This window comes from Colletotrichum abscissum (assembly GCF_030869225.1).
Source record: "Colletotrichum abscissum strain IMI 504890 chromosome Unknown Scaffold_1.1, whole genome shotgun sequence".
Classification (NCBI taxonomy): Eukaryota; Fungi; Ascomycota; class Sordariomycetes; order Glomerellales; family Glomerellaceae; genus Colletotrichum; species Colletotrichum abscissum.
This window is the reverse complement of record NW_026849987.1, coordinates 37,967-53,806: the sequence shown is the minus strand read 5'-3', so window position 1 is coordinate 53,806 and position 15,840 is coordinate 37,967. Positions and strand designations below refer to the sequence as shown.

Sequence of the window (15,840 nt, the reverse complement as noted above, 5' to 3'; positions counted from 1 at the left end):
CTGTCAAGTATCGGTCAGCGACTGGAAAGTGACTTGGCGACTAACGTGATGCGGGAGGTGAACCGGACAAGGTCTCGGAAAATTGCAAATAGCTAGCACTTGCCGAGCTTGAGGTCATTCAGATAGACCGGGATGCGGTGTACACGAGACCGGCAAGGCGGTAACCCGTTGTCGATCGGTACTGGGGCACTTCATGGGATGAACCAATGATCCTGGGAAGTCTGTGACCAGATCGTCGGGTTGCCCACAAAGACATGCTCTGACGAGGGGCACCCCGGGTGCTGGAAGAGATGCCCCGTTTAAGGGTCCAGCAAATTGAGCAACGAGTGCGAAATGTGCTGCAAGAAACAGCTCGGAAAACAGATGGAGAATGGTGTATCTGCATGGATGCCCACCACCCACTTGGATGGACCGGACTTAGTTGGCAATGTAGCATTGACAATCAAGGCAGAGAGGGGAGCTTGCACGATTAAAGTGTATTTTTTGTCGAATTGTGAGGCCACGATCAACGCGATCAGAGGATACGTCGCCATATCGGGCCGGAGAATTCCCCCAACAAGAGATGGTTCCCGATACATAAGCCAGGTTTTTCAGTGATGGGCAGTCTGAATCCCCATTCATGGCAATTGGAATGGGATTGTACTTGGTTCTTCTGGCAACTAGCCGAGACCGGCGCGAGGAAATGGTGGGGAGTTGTCAAGACGTTTTGGCAACGCCACGGAGGGAGCTCTAGGTATGCCGGTACTAAGAGCACTAATAATATGACAGCTGGGGTAAAATGTGATGGGCTGGGAAGCGAGTAGGACAATGTGGAAAGAAACAACAACAACAAAGGGTGACGATAGTGCTGGTCGGCCAGGCTTGAATTCGGGCTCTACCACGAACAGAAAACAAGAGTTGGGTGCACCAGGAACGTGGGGGATGGGGAAAAGAGGATGCTTACCTTTTGCTTTCGTCGCTTACACGTGTCACAGGCCTGTGCAGTCCGTTGGCGCTTGTCATCTGGGACCTTGGGTCGGGTCATTGTCGAGGATGTTGATGCATCAGCCGACGGTCCATGGACCCTGGATGATGCCCGTTATCCGACGAGAAGACGATGTGGAGTTGGAGATCGGAGCAGCAGCGGCCGCACCAAGACCAAAAATGTCGCAGCGGCGGGGATGGCGGGGGAGGGCGGAACTAGGCGGGAGCTGTTTCGAGGGTATACACTACAGCCTACAGGTAACTGTAAGTGTACAAGCTGTCCCGAAAGGTGAACTGTAGAGAGGCGGATAGCAGCAGACAGCGGGTGCGGATGAGTGTAAGCATAAGCATGCTCATGCTTCCCTCTCACTGCAATAAGGTGAGTTGACGGGAATGACGGGCGAAGGCAGCGGGTAGGAGATGAGGGTGCGGAAGCCGCAGCCGTAGAGACGGTTCCGTGCTCTGCCCCCGGGGGGCGGGAAGCTAGTAAGGGTCGGTTCTTCAAGCAAGCTTTTCTGACATGTTCCGACGACAGACAAGCAAGCTCGCTGGACGATGATGGGCAGGCGAGGATAACCGCAAGTGGGGAGCTTGAGCCTTCGGATATGGGGGGGGGGGTTGTTACTTTAAAGAGCAACACCCCAAGGTACGTGATAATGAGATGTGACGAGGGAAGCAGCAAATCTCAACTTGTGTTATGCCGCGCCGGTTTGGCTTGCTGCGGGTGAGCAGGAAAGGATAGGGCTGGGGAGGACTGGACTCCAAGCTGGGCAGGACAAGACTAGTGAGATGGTATGGGAAAGAGATGGAGGGGACCGCCGTTACGGCAGGCGGATATCGGCGATGGCGGGGAACGACGGACGTGGACGTGGGCGTATGAGAGACAAGTAGAGCAAGGCCGGACGAGAATGAGGAAAGGGTAGAGAGAGGACTGGGCGGGCGAGAGAGGGAAGGGCGAGACTTTGATCGGATATGGGACAATCGACCAGTCCAAGAGACTCATCAAAAAATGGGCAAAAGTACGAAGGACGCGCGCTTGTTACGCCCAACGTAAGTCAGGCCAGTTGAAGGGGACGGGGGAGTCGGGGGACTGGGGTGAGCGAGCTACTTGGACTGGAGCCCTTCAGGGAAGCAGGGTCGTGCAGTCAAAGTCGAGCTGTAGCTGGAGGCAAAGGCAAGGTCAAGGTGGTCAACAAGCTCGAGGCGAGTCGAGTCGCGCAACCAAGATGCGATGCGAAGCGGGGACTCTGAGAGAGAGGGTCGAGGATGCAGACCAGGGGAACTCTGAGAGGAGGAGGGGGGAGTGGGCCACGCAGGGTTCAGCTTAAAGCTAGGACCGCATTGTAGGGCAAGGGGGGGTTTCCTTCAAGACGGGAGCAATGGGAAATCCGGGCCCCCGTCATGTCATCTGGATCAAGTCGGGTTGGGAGAATTTGAGAGGGACCCAAAGTCGTGTTCAAGGGGGTGGGCGAACCAAGATTGACTCACCTTTGTTCCTGATCTTCTGAAGAAGGCGAGACCCTAATGTCCCGTTCCAGCAGAACAGACAAGACCAGGCCCAGGCCCAAAACGGCTTTGACGGGACAGCATGGGGGTCAATACGCCCATGTGCGCGGTATGCGTCTAGAGACAACCAGAACGGCGCTGCCGGCCTATGTAACGCTTCGGTGCAGCATGCCGGCCGAGTCTACCGCAAGCTTGGCCCCAAGATTTCCGAGGTTGATGTCTCTTATCCAGAGTGTATTCCTCTTCCGATATAAGAAGGACTTTGATAAAGGATGGTAATGATGATGATATGAGTAGTGAAAGAGGCACATATCAAGATGAATAACAGGAAATCGATCCTGTCCCCCACTCGTCTCCGTATGTACGATGTGATGAAGCGCTGGTGTGCGACGCTATTCAAGGCTCGTTTGATGAGGTTCAGAGTTCAGACGTACGAATGGATGGCCCCCATGTGCGTGGCACAGACACTTCGCAGCCAAGCAGTCGTCTCGCAGATCTTTCTTGCAGAGCTCATGCAGAGAAGAAGCATGGCATTCATCGTGGAGCTGGATCAATGTTTTGCAAGCCTCTAAAGCCAGTGGCGCCACCGCTCGCTAGCGTTGGATGAGAAAAGCAAGAGGCCCCGAGACATGCTTTTGCGATTTAGCGGCGGCGTTTGCTGCCTGCCCTGTCACCTCACTGCGACCCTGGACTGGTGGCTGTCTGCCATGCATAAGATACACGAGCTGGCCGTAGGGCGAGTGCCGGAGGTGTGGCTGGACCTTGAGAGGCCACGGCTCGGCCGAACGTCTTTGGGCTGGGCTAGACTTGGCTAGAATCTGCTGGGTGGCCCCCAGGCTACAGTGAGCACGCGAGACGGGCGAGGCTTGCAGAAGCGTGTCCAAGATGTGAAACCATCATTCTTCTCCCTTTTCCCTGGGCCTTGGGGCCGACACGACCGGAGATTTCCATCTCACATCGGTGTAGGCGACTAATCCATTGAGACAACGTGCTTCGATTGGAATGGTTCCGACAGCGTGGTAAGGCACCATCCCCCTCACATCGACTAACGTGCCGTGCGTGCTTCCCGGAGGATCGTTCGCTGGGGCTGAATCGACTAAGCACCTGGATGACATTCTCCGCGTCGTTCTAATTTTCGCCTATACCAACGTTAGCTCCGGTTACACTTTATGATTGCTGTGGCTCAGGGGTTACTGAGGCGCTGATATTGACTGAGGTAGGTCCTGGAGGCGGCAGTCGATATGCATAAATGAAGTTTGGATTGAACTAGAAGGTGCGAAGGCGCATCATGTATTGACACAGCAAAGTTAGTGATGGTGAGTGATGGTGGCGAACGATATTGCATAACACGGACGATGTAACGGGTAGGAAATGCCACAACGGAGCATCTCGATTGCTTGGTTGGGAGATGCAGCGAAGAAGGTTGTTGATTGCAACCTGGAAGTTACCAAGGTAGACACGGATACCCAAAAGAGGAACAGTTGGCAAGGTATGAGCAGAGCTACGTGTGCCATTCTCGGTGCCTCCTTCCAATGTCTTTTCCTGTTGCAGAATGCTCCTTGCTCCTTCTGCAACCAGACCGGCGCCGCCCTTCCTGCCTTCCGGAACCAAAGCCGGGTCGGAAGGAACTGCGACGGAGCCAAGTCCGGCCCGGCACTGACACAAATGGATGCTCATCCAGTACAAACCCCCGCTCCGATGCAGTCGCAATCGGCCCCGAGGACTGATTCTTTTCTCATTTCCCCCGCGCCCTTAAATGCGCCCTTTTGAACTCGTGGCTACTGGTCTCATTACGGAAATCCACACCTGCATCGTCGCATCATCGGATAGTGCACTCTTCAAAGTCAAACATGAATCGCAACACAACACCGTTCATTCGCACGCCATTCAGTACAGTACTTGAAATCCAAACCCCGTACTCATAAATACTTATTACACACCCAGATGCCTTACTCATTCTGATTCCCCTGCAGCAGCAGCCTCCTCATCTCAACTTGTCTAATTGAACCTTATCCAGTGAGCGTTCATCTTTATAAGATGGCAGAAGGCCGAGCGATGTTTGATCTGGGCAGGTTGCCACAACACAGACTTACCCGTCACAGCGCAGCACATGGCGCTGCAGGTGCTGCGGATTTTCGCATCCTGGACATAGCTGGATCTGCACAAGAGTTCTTCACCGCAAATGGTCTTGGTCGGATAGCGCACTCACAGACCTTCCATCATCGTCATTGAATTGCCGTTTCCGGTGACAGTTGGCTTTACCCAGACCCGACCGTCTGGGAGCATTTCCACTGCCCACTCTGATCTTCAAATCTCTAGGTTATCGTACACATTTCGCATTTCGTCAATAACAGCTAGGGATTCAGTCGACTGCAGTAGCTTTTGCCATTCGCGCCTGGCCTTTTCTTTCTCAACTTACCACTCGATTACAGAGCCCTCATTTTTTAGATCGGCATAGACTCCAGCATGAGAAGATTCAGCCTATCATTTGCTGCTTACCACTCGCAACGCTGTAGTAGCCCTGATATTCCATGTGTCATGTGGTGATCCCATTAACAAGACCATGGTGGAATACCTGCTAAAAGGGATGTACTGAGACGATTTAGGCCAAATTGCGAATATCGCTACTTAAAACCAAGTAGACGGCTCTCTTATGTCGAGCCGGCCGCCCTGTTTTCTCCAGGTCCTCTCTATGGCAGGTCTGAGCAAAACTCGCGCCCAATTATGTCTATATTGTCTCGAGCTTGCACAACGCGTAGTGTGCTCGACGACGTTCGCTTTGCTAGTCTAGTCCTGACGTGGATCATTCTCCTACAACGGTCCTCCCCAGTCAGGTCAAACGTAGCTGCCACCAGTTCTTCCAGCCTTGGTCTTCCGAGTTCATCGCACATCCAGATTACTATACATATACTGTCATCTGTTGAAAAATGGTCTCCAGATGCTTCCCACGGTAGACCATCCACTCATGAAGGCTGCAGGAATGTTTCGATCGCTAGCCACGGCATAGCAAAAGATAGCGCTTCTGGTCCCATCAGTCATATTCCGTTTGACATCTTCTTTGCATCGTGAGGGAATGAGGCCTGAAATACAGAAAATGTGGTCAATGTGACCCGCGTACGGCATGGTTCCCATGATTGTCCGCATTACCACAAAGGGGCATTAGCTCGCAATCTGCAGACAGATTATAGTTTAGTATCTGACCTACAACTTACAGTGGATGATACCAGGAGATCCAATAAGCCTTTCTGCTTTCAGATGTGACTCGAAACTGAACCGGTCATGAGAAGAGCAGGCCCTTCCGAGCTACAGCACATGCATTGAGACTGTCAAGGTCTTGATGAGACGAGATTCCCGCTTGGATACAACATGTTCGCATATAGTATAAAGGCATATGAGCAACAAGACTTGTCTAGACTGAACTTCACGTAGTTAATTGCCCTCTCAGTCCTAGTCACACCATAGCTGCCCAGCAAATGTTTCTCTAGCATATGGATGTAACTAACAAATCTGTGCCACCGGCCGTCGGTTTACATCCTCTGCAGCATTCCAACCTTGCGTCCCTTTTCGGGTTCATCACCAGAATTCCCACAGGCCCTGGCCGATGACAGCATTTCACTCTTCGCCACGACACCCTGGACACAGTTTCCTGGGTACGATACAGCTTCTAGTCTTCATTACAAGACTCTGGCAGGGATTGTGCCATATTCATGGCTCTAAGTGCGTGTGGAACGATCTCTCGCATTATGACAAGGTTCGGAGAGAATGCATGAGAACAATTCAACGACAAAGCTTCATCATACGGGGTCCAGACTGTAGCTCATCGGCATTCAATCGGCCCTCGAATGGACCCAAGCCTTGCTTCTCTCGTGTCTTATAGTTTCTGTTCTTTCTCGGCAATACCTCTCTGACATGTATTTATGTGTTCAAAACGCTGCTAGGGATTCCAAGGGTTGTAATTAGATCTCTCTCATTGGTTCGAAGCTATCTCCGAGATGAAAGGCTTTCTTGCTGCATCATTAGCATACTCGGACAGGCGCACCTTCACCTTCGTGTGGGTATTTTTTTGAGCTCAAATCGAGGAAGATTCATTATCGAAAGATCTAAGGACTCAATCCTTCAGCCGCGGCGATCCCAACCACAGCCCACTTAGAGAAATTGCGCTCTGACAAGTAAACAGTAAGGGCTTCTTCCTCTGACACAAGTCATGGCTGTTTGACTTTGGGTCCGATCTCACCGGCTTCGGTAAGTTTTTCAGGGACATATCTGTTGCCCACAGCTCTTGTAGCACTACATTCTAAGCCTCGATGAAGTTGATATCCTGTCTTGGAAGAACGGCACCCGCCCCGGCTACCCAGATCGAAACAACTCCAGTATAGGCTAGCAGTGCTAGCCGCCACCTCGTACAGGCCACCCATCTCTCGCAGCCGTAATGCTCCCATGCCCACCATCCTTACCACAGTCGACCGGAACAGAACGCAGAAGATACCCGATAGCGAAGCCTAGGTAAGCTTTAGATGCGGTACTGTGTCGTGGGTTCCCGCCGCGCTTTGCAACGCTTTGATAGGAAAGTCCCGCAGACATGGATCAACACCTGACTCTTTGGACTTATGTCGAGATGAGATGGGAACAAAGAATTTGACTCTCTGTAGCTCATTGTGTCCCACGTGAATAGACGCAGTGCCGCTCTAGGTGACGATTGAAATGGAGTTGAGAAGAAAACAGCCCTCCGGTAGAGAAGAGTATCTCCGCTCTCCAAGTTATTGACGTCTAAAGCCGATGGTTACAACGAGCTTATAGAAGATGGTCCGACCTATTCATAGATTGTCTTGTTTTGTTTTGGCCAGGCTCTTTGTTACCGGCAGCGATTATCGTCGAGGAAAGGCATCTGAACGCCTTATCTGGATGCGAAGTCTTGCGGGTTGGGACTTTGAGCTTCAGCAGTGCTAAACGCAGCCTTGGTGGATTGTAATGGAGCATACTTCATCGGAGCTGCGACGGAAGCGAACGCTGTCTCTGATGATGAGACAGCTCTACTCCGAGAGAAATATACATCACGACAGGGCCTCATTTTGGCTCATCGATCCCCTCTATTCCGGTACTCGCACCCGGATATCGGCCTGCAGGTAGGTCCCTGGAGAAAGCGTGCGTTCAATCGGTCTTGACTTGACTTCAAGGTCTGGAAGTCAGACTACCAGAGGGCACGAGGCTAGGCAGGCCAGTTGCCAACCAAGGATCGCACCCATAAAGTTCTTCAATACCCTGACAAGAGGTTCGCTAAGAATCAATGCAGTCACCCATAATCGCCATATTACCCTTACTAGCCCGATTCTCGAAACACATCTCCACGAAGACGTTGGAATGGCATGAAATCAGGAAAGCCAAGTATCCTATGAACCCAAATACGAAGGCTTAAATCCAGCCTTTGTTCTAGATGGTAATCGAACTTTCAGCGCAGGGTCATCAGTCTGCCCCCCCCCCCCCCCCCCCCATCATCTACAAGAGCTGGAAGACACCTTGACTGCTACAAACCTCGTAACATATCTCTCAGGTATTTCTACAGAATATTCCGCGAAGCTGACGACACCTGAAGTATCAAGAAAAGAAAAAAGGAGTGACAGGATCCGGAAAACAGACTCTACCTCGGAGACAAGGTCAGAAGACCACAATAGCTACCAAAGCACTCGCCCAAGCGGCTCTCAAGTGAGAGCCCGAACACAACGTCGGGATTCAGATGCACGCGAATTACGCCTTGCCTTTACCCAGGTAAGGAGCGCAACACTATCCACTCTACTCTGAAATATCTCTTCTCCTCGAGAATGGCTCATCAATTTCCTTGCATGTAAACACAATCGTTTCCTCTCGAGTTGCGGCTGAAAGGTAATCCATGCAGAAGCCCCCTCCTATGGCGATCCATATCTGTAAATGATTTCACTGAGTTCTGTATCATCTGAGTCTGCCCTTTTACTTTTGAGCGGCCACTTCTCTACAGTCAGTTGGCTTGACGGGAACGCTGGCCACAGTCTTCAATGAAAACATTACCCGAGACAGCATATACGACAGTTAAGTATGGGGCTTCAGTCATTAGAGGCCACTCTCTTTCAGATCGAGCAGACTAGGTTGGTCCGCCAATAACAATGAACGTGCCACAGATACATCACATTGCAAGGCACAGCGAAGGAAGCATGGCCAATGAGGTATGCGTTTCATCATGTATTAGAAGCCATCCACCAGCTTGTCTTATGGACAAGTATTCATCTACCATAACCAAACACACAATGCAACTCATGCGGGATTTTTTTCGTGCCCATGAAACCAGAAATGACTAAAGCCACTCGACATGTAGTTCCGCCAACGCCAAATTGAAGCCTGCAATATGAAAGGTAAACAAGTCTTGAGAAGAGAAGAAAGAAGATGCCTTCGCGCCCAATGTCACTCGCTTTTTATCCCTCCCATCCCAGTGATGCCCGAGAGAGACCTCTGTGTTGAGATCGCGCCAAGAAACCAAACAGACGGGAAAGCGACAAGATCTACTGTGGCCTTCTACCACCTCAGGCGGTGCAAGAGATAAATGCGGAGACTGAAACCAGTTGACCGCCAAAACCAAAACGCCTTGTACGCTATGCTCTACCATGCTGGAAAATAATGACGAATAACACAATGGTTGGAGGCGAAGCCAACGGCCATGCTCGTGGCAATGCCATGTGCAATGCTGCAGAAGGAGAATTCAAGAAAGCAGCCCAACAGTAGAATCGAACCTCAAGAGGGGGGTGGGGGTATCATGAAGGGTATCATGTAGAAAGGGCAAGTTTTTTTTTTTCCTTTAGCCAAGGGTGCGGCCACTGTGAATGGCCGCAGGGTGGTGATGGGAGTTAGTCCGAGGGGTAGTAGGACTGGGCCGAACTGTCGAGGCTGGGCTGAAGTCTGGCACCAAGTATGTTGGCGGGCGAGAGGGATCCCAGCCCTCCTCACTGAGCACACTGAGGTAGCCATTCCCAACCTTGTCCCGCAATGCCTCGATCTTACGGCGGTACATTTCCCCGCTAACATCCCAGTCCTGGGAGTCTGGCGGAGCATCGCGGGTTGTGTAGATGGGGGGAAGTTCGGGAACCACGCTAGTGTCTATGCGGGGAACTTCAGGTTGGGAGTCGGCCTTTCGATTGTCGGCCAGAATGGCAGAGGGAAATAGAGGAATCTCAGGGGCCTGTGAAATACGGTAGTTGTTGGTGTCTGGGCCGACTGCGGTGGCTGTGGCATCGGAGGCGAGCACCTTGATGTTCGCAGGGGGTGACGGCACGATACCAGGAGTCACCGTCACAGAGGCATCCGCGGTAGAAAGGTCTACTATCCGTCTCTTGGGTGTTTTGCGGCGGCGAGTAGAGCTAGTGTTCACCTCGCTGGTAACAGCTTTGGGGACTGGGCGCTCCTTGCGGAGAACTGAGGGCTCCTTGGGGATGTCGTAGATGATGGCTGGCTTGCTGACGTCAACAGCCGGGATGTCGGCGGGAGCGGGCTTTACGACGGGCACGGCGGCGGGCACCGGAGTACGCTCCACCAAGTACCTCCTCTCCGAATACGTGGGACCGCAGTTGTCAATGACAACGTCCTCGGTGTAGCCCGGGGTCTTGCGGAAGAGGTTGAAAATTGTGATGCGGTAATCCTTGTGGGTGCGGGTGAAGGGGTTGCCCTCAACCCAGATCTCCCGGATGTCAGGGATTCCAGTGAGTCTGGCCAGCTCCATAGGGTCTGATAGACGGTTGTCGCGAAGGTCCAATCGCTCGAGAGGATAGAGCTTCTCAATGCCGGCGATTGATTGCAGGCGGTTGGCGCGGAGGTTAAGAGCCGAGATGGCCGGGAGGGGATTGCGCGTCAGGGAGTGGAGCCCATCGATCATGCAGTGTGAGAGGTTAAGTGCGCGAAGTGCGGTAAGGGTAGCCAGACTGTCGGGGATCTGAGTGAACAGATTGGATGACAAGTCCAGGGAGTGAAGGGTGTTTGCGAGGGGAACCAAGCTGGTGGCAGGGATGGAGGTCATGGAGTTGTCGGCCAGACTGAGGTGCTTCAAGAACCGCCACTTTGATGCTGGAAGAACACCCATGCTCAGAAGATTCGAGGAGCTGTTGGCGCGGCTGTGGTGCCACGAGTCCGAAAGACTCGAGTGCGAGCTGCCAGAGCCGGAGCGACGAACCTTGTGGCCTCCTCTCATGTGGGAGGGGTTGCGGGAGCTGACTGGGCGAGTAGGCGAATTGCTACGTGGTCTTGATCCCTTTGGAGGCGACATAGCCTCGAACGTTTCCGCCCGAGCCAGAGATGGCCGTCTGCCTTCACCGTGAACATCATCCACAGCATGGTCTTGCGTGCTTAGAGAACCAATGCCCAGGTCACCAATCGAATTGCGCGGGTCTGGTGAGCCCGGCATTGAGGGTGACTTGTGAAGTTCAGCGTGAGGAATGGTGGGACTTCTGCGAGGGCTGGAACTTGCGGGCCAAGGGGTAGTGGGCGATGATTGTTGCTTCGACGTCCTTCTCCGTCGCTTGTCCATATCATCAAGCACAATGTCAATTAGGATATCCGCAGGGTCCTCAACACCAGCGCGCTTCAGCGTCAGCGATCTCAGCTGCTCGGCCATGCGGTCCCACCCGAAGAATTGTCGGAAGTCGATGCTGTTCACCTCGAGGGCCTGGACATTCTTGAAGACGTATAGCGGTACTGCTGAGTCGAATGGGAACTCTTCGTAGCCGCGGATCAGCCGGGCGCGCCAGTCGGGGGCAAGGCGAAGGCAAGGAATTTTGGTGAAGGCCGAGTAGAGGTATTTTAAGTCAGCCTGCGTGGCCGCCTTCTGCCGCTCGGTTCGGGCGGCCGAAATGCTCGCGCCGATGCCAAAACTCGTCCAAAGTGCCGACATGCCTGACATGACGCTTCGAACGCTGGATACGGAATGGATAGAACCAACATCGGAGCCGCGGCTTCGGGATCTTTGGGTGTTGCTCAAAAAGGAGACATAGTTGGCGGATGTTGAGCTATCGTGTAGGTTCTCGAGACGAATCTTCATGGGGCCAACGGGAATGGCGAGTTCTTCGAATCGAGATAGTAGGTAAAACAGATGGTGCGGCGTCAAGGCTAGCTTCGCCGACTTGACAGTGTGCGAGGTGAAGTTGAGAGAACCGAGAGAAAGAGCGGATGCGAGTCCGCTCGAAGTCGAGGCCGAAGTCGAGGGCCTCTCGGGAACGACCGGTGATTGAGGCGTGGGAATGGAGCTGACGCTCTGAGAGGAGCCATGGCGAGAGGCAGCCTGTCTTCGGAATTGCAAGGCGTTGGCGAGAGCCTTTTCGTGCGTGCGCACAAAGCTGGCCAGTTGCTGTAGACGACGATGTTAGCACAAGCAGCACATCAGACCAGGCAGCAAAGCCTATCGGCAAAGGCATGAGAATATGGCTCTTCCGTAGTAGCGTACCTTTATGAACAACTCCCCGTCTTCCGAATCCATGATCAAGGACGCATCAGGGGCAGACGGAGTACAGGGTATGGGTATCTTGGGGGTCGGAAAGGAGGGAAACGGCGAGTATCGGCGCCTAATATGGTCGTAGAAGGTATCGTTCGTCTATAAAACCAGATATTGCTGGCAAGTCGGACGATGGAGGCCAGTCGTGACCGGTTACACCGCAGGCTGTACGAGGAGGGTTAGTATGTTGTTGATGCGTGGCTGAGTGCTTTTCAAGCAGGCGAGAGTGGGAAAATCGGAGTGAGAAGTCGAGGAGAACAAGAAGCGCCGTTGCGACACTCTGCGCAGGCAGCACAGTCGGAAAAGATGAGGAGGCTCGTGAGAGGGACCACGAGCGATGTATCCCCGTTGCAGATGCTGCAGGAGCGGCCTTGTCTCACAACGCTGGAATTTTGAGGGGGGAAGTACAAGACGCCGAGGACAACGAGGGGAATGTGAAGTGGTGTTGCCAACTCTCGAGAACACGGGGCGGCCGACGGTGGTGAGTGACAGATGATACAGGCAAAGGCAAACACAGGCAGACAGTGAATATGACAGCCAACAGCAAAGCAAGTGGGTGGTGCAGGATGCAAAGTGCAGTGTGCGAGGCAGAGATTTCCCCTTCTCGTTTCCTCTCCTCTGACGAGGCGGCAAGATAAGCAGGCAGTGTAGTGAGGAGTCACAAAAACGAGGCAACAAGCTGGGCAATAGGCAAAAGGCAGCGGTCAAGAACCATGGCACTGGTTTCCTGGTGTTGTTGTTCTCCTGAAGGGTGGCCAAACAGAGGGCACTCACAGTTTTTTTTCTCCTTGGTGTTTCTGACGTGAAGCGAGATAGAGATAGCTCACCGGGGACAGTGGCTCTCTTTTCTCGGGATGTAGATTTCGGAGGGCTCCTCGTAGGAAGACAGAGGAGAGTCGAAGTCGGGTCTGGAGGATAAGGAGGAGGTTGAGGGTATTCGGAATTGTGATTCGAGGTCGAGGAAGCTATTTCCAAACTCCTCACGACAACTCTGCACGACACAGAGAAAGGAGTGTGAGGGAGACCGAGAAGGGTCTTTCTTAGATGGAAGGGGGTGGTCGGACGGGGTCCGGGTTTAATAATAACAAATGGTCGCCAACCCAGGCCGCTGATGGTGGTGGTGGTGGTGGTAGCGGTGCTAGGAGGGAAGGTAACAGGTATCGGTGGGAGTGGGAGTGGGAGAGAGAGAGAGAGAACCGAGAGGTGTGGTGCGCGGGTTAGAGCGGTAGGCGGTACGAGACTCTTTCCTTCCCTCTGGTCCTTGGATACCTACCTAGATACCTGGTAGATTTAGGTACAAGGTAGTGTACATGGATGTTCATAGAGCCGGTACGTACTCAGACAGCCCACGGTCGAATCAACCCACCCGCACCCACACCCTCAATCCACCAGATGCAGCGAACAGAGGACCAGCAGCCAGCCTTCCCTGACGGGTGACCCTTGACCAGGACATGCTCGTTCGAATATCGACAGGGGACCCGAGGACCCATCTCAGTCTCCCACTTTTCAAAGGTGGATACAGATACTGGAAACTGGAGACTGATGATCCAGCAACATGCCATTGCAAGTATCTGAACATGGAGGAGATAGAAAACCCACAGACTCCAAGGACACCCTGATCGTCCAAGACTACGGAGTACGACTGCTTTCCTTACCTTAGCATACTATCCCCCCAGCACCCGAGAACGCCCATGTTCAACTTAGCACCGCTCATTTTCTCTCTTAGTCGACCATGCAGCCCGCACCCTGCCACAAGAGGCGCCAAGGAGGGTTCGCCAGCGGCAGCAGCGAGCAACATGGAGTGAGAGAGCTGGGTCAAGAAGACGACGGTTGGTTGTGGATGGTGGTGGACGATGAGAGGGAAACGCTCGCCAGAGGCAGAGACTGGATGAGAAGGAGACAGGGTGGGAGTGATTGGAAGCTGGGGTCATCCCTGGTTTGTGGCGGCGGGTCATTCACTCAAAGCAGACCAAAGTACCCGGTACAAGCTGGAGCGCCATTTCCATTTCGACTGCAACTGCAACTGCCATTTTTTTTTTCGATCCCTCCTCCTTCCTCGTCTCACTCAACTCAACCGTTGGCGTGGCAGGTGAGGCAGGAAACAAGAGGAACTCACGATGCCTGCACCTGCCTCCTGTCTATCCTCAGCCTACCTCACCTACCTACCTCACGCAGTAATCACGCCTGCCTCGCACCACAGATGATAATTGCAACCTGGCTTAGCTAATACCATTTTCAAATACTCGATACTGACTCTCTTCCTCCATTCTCTCTCTCGCTCGTTGCAGCTTGCATCTTGCAGAGTAGACTTGCAGAGACGTGCAGCCCGGCCTGCAAGTCGATGCCTCCGTGTGTTTCTGGTTGTCTCTAAACTCTGCTCATCACATTCTTTCCCTGCCGCCGCGACTGCCTGCTGCGCTGCACGTCTGTTTGACTTGCACCTTCAGTTTTAAGACGTGCATCGCAAGCGCAGCATGCAGCGACAGGGTGCAGTTGCACCTCAGTTGACTGACTGATTTCGTGTGAATTCTGGCCCATGATCTTTTTTTTTTCTTTCTTTCTTTTTTTTTTTTACCTCTCGCTCTCTTTCTCTTTGTCCTGGGCTCCTCCGGTCTCCGTGCCTTTGGCACCTTGCCGATGCTTCTCCCAATGCAACCAACCCACACCCCCGGAACCTCATCATATCCTCCTCGACCACGACTACGACTCGAACCGGCCATCTCTTCTGTTGCGACTCGGTCACCAATGCCGCCGTCTCCACGCCGCCCGACCCTCCGACGAGCCCCGTTCTCCTCGTCCCCTATTTCTTACATGCCTTGTTCCGTACTGCGTACTATCCGTACGCGATTTTCTCCATGACTTACGACTACGAGAACCTAAGATGACATGCACGTGGGTCCCGTATCTAGTATCGCAGATACTGCTCAGCTCCAGACAGATAGTTATGTACATTAGGCGTCCAATCCGTCGAGCTGTCCGGCGCACGGTCGCTCCATCATCTCCCACCTCTGCCCGGCCCTGACAAGCCTGAGTAGTGGCTTCGCAGTAGACACCCTTGTTTTTTTCAGTCACCCTTCCTTCTCTTTTCCCATCATTTAATTCTCCGTGGCAGCACACATCAAAGCAGTCAAAACATCCATCGTCTTGCGCCTCCGATACCATCTTCTCCGTTGCTTGTCTCGCCATCGGTTACCGGGCGACCAACGGGCGGGCGTGCGGCAGCGGCGGTCAGATGACACCCGTCGCCATCAGCCGGAATGGAACACCTGCGAATAGACACGATTGTTCGCTGCAGTCTGTCGGTCACCGGCCAAAGTGAGACTGACGGCTGACGGGCGCGAGGCAAAGAAACTGTCCAATGGTGCTTCGTACTCTATACAAGCACACTCCAGACCTCTCGCCCGTTTGTCGCCGAGATTTCGGAGCTCGTCTGGGGTGTGTAAGGAGGGGTCCGCCGACGAAGTGATCCTGGCTTGCGGCTGGGGCTTGCGCTTGGCCCCAAACGTGTGACAAGCGACGAGCAGCACCTCGTCAATACGGGTAGTGGAGGTAGCACGAAGAAAAGGAAAAGGCATGGTATGTCTCTGCCCCCGAATAATATCAAATCGTCGGCCATGTCCCCACCATGAACGGGCGAGTCTTATTCGAGTCTTCCTCGGTATGTCTGCACCTCTGGAATTCGTCAAAGGAGTTCATCACGATCAACAAGCACCAAGAGTATCGGGACTCTCTGGCAGTCGCATTCCTGGCACACGAGACAATCACATCATCGCGACCCCATCCGGATCCAGCGCATTGGGATGACCGGACGAGTGTGAGCATTGCGCCTCCAACCTCTAGAGCAGGAGCCAATTCGCTTCCCCAACTTGCCG

General features: G+C 53.3%; 4 protein-coding genes across 4 annotated transcripts; all 4 read right to left on the bottom strand.

Moving 5' to 3' along the window:
* Window positions 1-8,791: 8,791 nt before the first annotated feature.
* CABS01_00010 (uncharacterized protein) lies at window positions 8,792-9,100 on the bottom strand (the record flags this gene model as incomplete). Its single annotated transcript, XM_060533394.1, has 1 exon — window positions 8,792-9,100. One exon carries the CDS (start codon window positions 9,098-9,100, stop codon window positions 8,792-8,794), a length of 309 nt encoding a protein of 102 aa, XP_060405908.1.
* Window positions 9,101-9,289: 189 nt separating this feature from the next.
* Window positions 9,290-11,953, bottom strand: CABS01_00009 (leucine rich repeat domain-containing protein; the record flags this gene model as incomplete). The annotated part of the gene is made up of 2 exons (XM_060533393.1): window positions 9,290-11,824; window positions 11,921-11,953. 2 exons carry the CDS (start codon window positions 11,951-11,953, stop codon window positions 9,290-9,292), a joined length of 2,568 nt encoding a protein of 855 aa, XP_060405907.1.
* Window positions 11,954-12,121: 168 nt separating this feature from the next.
* CABS01_00008 (uncharacterized protein) lies at window positions 12,122-13,205 on the bottom strand (the record flags this gene model as incomplete). Its single annotated transcript, XM_060533392.1, has 2 exons — window positions 12,122-13,091; window positions 13,123-13,205. Coding segments are annotated over 2 exons (1,053 nt in total), but the record flags the coding sequence as incomplete, so codon positions are not given.
* Window positions 13,206-15,216: 2,011 nt separating this feature from the next.
* CABS01_00007 (uncharacterized protein) lies at window positions 15,217-15,543 on the bottom strand (the record flags this gene model as incomplete). Its single annotated transcript, XM_060533391.1, has 1 exon — window positions 15,217-15,543. The coding sequence occupies one exon, from the start codon at window positions 15,541-15,543 to the stop codon at window positions 15,217-15,219; it is 327 nt and encodes a 108-aa protein (XP_060405905.1).
* Window positions 15,544-15,840: the final 297 nt, after the last annotated feature.